The sequence below is a fragment of the Nannospalax galili genome, unplaced genomic scaffold (genome assembly GCF_000622305.1).
Source record: "Nannospalax galili isolate Female #2095 unplaced genomic scaffold, S.galili_v1.0 scaffold69, whole genome shotgun sequence".
Classification (NCBI taxonomy): Eukaryota; Metazoa; Chordata; class Mammalia; order Rodentia; family Spalacidae; genus Nannospalax; species Nannospalax galili.
This window is the reverse complement of record NW_008360297.1, coordinates 3163073-3165992: the sequence shown is the minus strand read 5'-3', so window position 1 is coordinate 3165992 and position 2920 is coordinate 3163073. Positions and strand designations below refer to the sequence as shown.

At 39.8% G+C, this 2920-nt stretch overlaps 1 protein-coding gene across 1 annotated transcript in view; it reads right to left on the bottom strand.

The window, feature by feature from the left end:
- The window catches only part of LOC103726600 (filamin-B-like), a 119709-nt gene that overhangs the window by 36520 nt on the left and 80269 nt on the right, over positions 1–2920 (bottom strand). Inside the window, 1 exon segment of the mRNA XM_017795871.1 lies at positions 36–78. Within this exon segment, the coding sequence (XP_017651360.1) occupies positions 36–78 (43 nt within the window).

The window sequence follows — 2920 nt, the reverse complement described above, 5'->3', positions numbered from 1 at the left end:
CCCCGAAAAAGAGCCAGCTTCATTTTATGCCCTACTTTTTCTGGCTCGTTGCTACCAGGCACCTTCGCTTTGTGTAAACTGAAAGAAATAAAAAGGACAGGACAGGATATGTCCTCTCTTGTCCTTATGACCTAGATGTTACATCAAACAGTCAGATTCAGAGACTGTAACATTGTGGGGCTTCAGGAACTAAAGGAACATCTCCCTTTCTGTACTACGCCATGCTTTTCCCCGTCACTTTTAAAATTCTACAATCTGCTGGGCTCCTAGGATATCAAAAAAGTGAAGGTGACCTTTGAAATGCATGAAGAAAGTGGCCGCTGCAGAAGGAGCCAGGTGAGGCTGCTGAGTTGCAGGGATGGACTCTCAATTGCACACTCCTTAACCATAAAATTTTACACCTGGAGGATGTGTAAGCAATTGCCTGCTCCCACCGCTATCCTCTACTTTCAGCAGGAGTAACATCAACAGGGCTTGAGCAATTCATTCAAAGCTCTGAAGATACATTGCCCAGTGGATGTTATCACCGAAGACATGATACGATTCCACAGTGCTGCTCAAATAAATTACACAATACACCCATCGAATTAATCAGATACGATAAAGAAGTATGAATCTTGCAAGCTGATTTAATGCCTGCTTGGTAGATGGGAAGCTTCATGTGCTTTTATAATAAGAAATATTTCCAGGTCTTTGTCATTCTTTGCAGCTCACAGTACCTCATAACTTAGCAATGTTGTACCTTGGAGTCCAATACAAAATTTGCTGGTAGTATATGCTACTATGTGAAAAAACAGATGCATTCTAAAACCTACCAAACATCATTAAACATCGTAATACAAAGAGATGACTAAAATGTTCAAGAAGTGTTATTGCTAGAAAAGATGTGGATATATGTGTATATATATGACAAAAAAATTAAAAGAGCTGCTGTAGCAATTTTCAGTTTGTTGATTTGACTGAAAAAAGTGAACTTGAATCCATCAAAGTGCAATGAAAAATGAGTTTGCATAGTGATGGGTGTTAACCCTAGATAAATTACCATACGCCTTGTCCCTCATGACTTCCTCCTCATTAAATGTGCTTAAGCTAATTAGAAAAAGTCACATGGTACAGGGCTAACTTAATTTCCCAGGATACATGTCATGTACAAGAAACACTGAAGATGGCTGAGAAACAAATGATTCACACAATAGGAGCAAGTCATATCTAGACTTTACATAATTAGGAAAATACAGACTTTTATGTGTGAGTTAAGAAATATATTAATCATCATGTGTGATGTGTGTGAGTGCAGGTGTACATGTGCAACGGTGTGGGTGTGAGGTGGCTTTTTCCTTCAACTGTTGGGCCAGGTGTGCTGTTTCCTCAGCACTGCGCACTCTAGGCTACCCGGTCCATGAGCATGAAAGCAATGCTACCATCCATGCCTACTGTTTTGACTTAGGAGTTGTGGGACTACACATGTGAGCCACTGCATCCTTGTGTGTGTGTGTGTGTGTGTGTGTGTGTGCGCGCGTGCGTGCGCGCGCATGCACTTGCACTTCCAGATATTAGGCCCAGGTCATTAAGTTTGCAAGGCAAGTAAGTGCTTTTACTTGCTGAGTCATCTTGCTGGCTCATAATTGTAAGTCACTTCAAAAGCATTTTTTAAAAAGATTTATTTTTGGATTGTGCGTGAGTCTGTGTATCCATGTGTAAGTATGTGCACATGAATGCAGGAGCCTTTGGAGTTCAGAGGCATTGGCTCTCCCTGGAGCTGGAGTTACAGGTGGTTGTGAGGTGCCTGATGGGGTGCTGGAAATTCAACGCAAGTCCTCTGGAAGAATATTACATGTGCCTAACCACTGAACCATCTTTCTAGCCCCGTATGTGGTTTTTCTTCTCGTTAGCAGTTTAGAATTAAAACAAAAAGAAAACCAAGAACAGCAGCTCTTCTTTTGAAAATGAAATTTTTCTGTGTCCAAAACCAGGAACAATCCTTTAACATGCCTGTACCATTGTAAACCTTTCCCTGTCTTGCTGCAATTCTTCATTAAAATTTCTATTAATGTCTTAATATATATATCTATGGTATTCTGCTACTATGTGGTGGAGAACTGGCATTTTTCTAGCTCAAGTCCATATTTTTATACTCTTTACACTGCAATTGTCAGGTACTGGCTTCTGGTACAAGTCTTATACTAGTTTGGGTTTAATTGTCTCTAGAAGCAGAAATATGATATCTTTTATTTCATTCACATAAGACATTTCCATTTTTTAAAAATACTTTATGATTTTTATCTTCTGTGTACGAGTGTATGGCCTGCATGTACGTGAGTACACCCGTGTCGTGCAATGCTGCAGAGGTCAGAAAAGGGCTTCGGATTCCCCCGGAACTGGAGTTAAGGATGGGTTGTAGCCACCATGTGGGTGCTGGGAATCAAACCCGGGTCCTCTGCAAGAGCAGTCAGTGCTCTCAACCACTGAGCCATCTTTCCAGCCCTGACCATTTTTAAAATTTTTTTTCTTTTTGAGAATTTCATGCTTGAGTATTATCTCTGCATTATTTCCACCCTATCCCAGTTCCTCACGAAGTTCCCCATGTTGCCCCACTCCTTCTCAATTTCTGCTCCTCTTCTTTATTATTGTTACATATACATATATACATACATTTATAAATGCACACATATGTAATGCACTGAGTTCATTCAGTGGTTATCATGTGTTTAGGGTACCTGTATTTAGGACTGCCCATCTGGGATTAGAAAACCTTGACATGAGTTAGTCCCTGAAGATTCTGATTCTCCTATGATAAATTTTTTGACAAATGGAAACTACTGGCCTTCTGGTTTGCTATACATAGGCATATGTCTAATATCTAATTTGCAGTTAGTGATATTTTGTTTTATACTATAATAATTTTCATATCAAACATGTA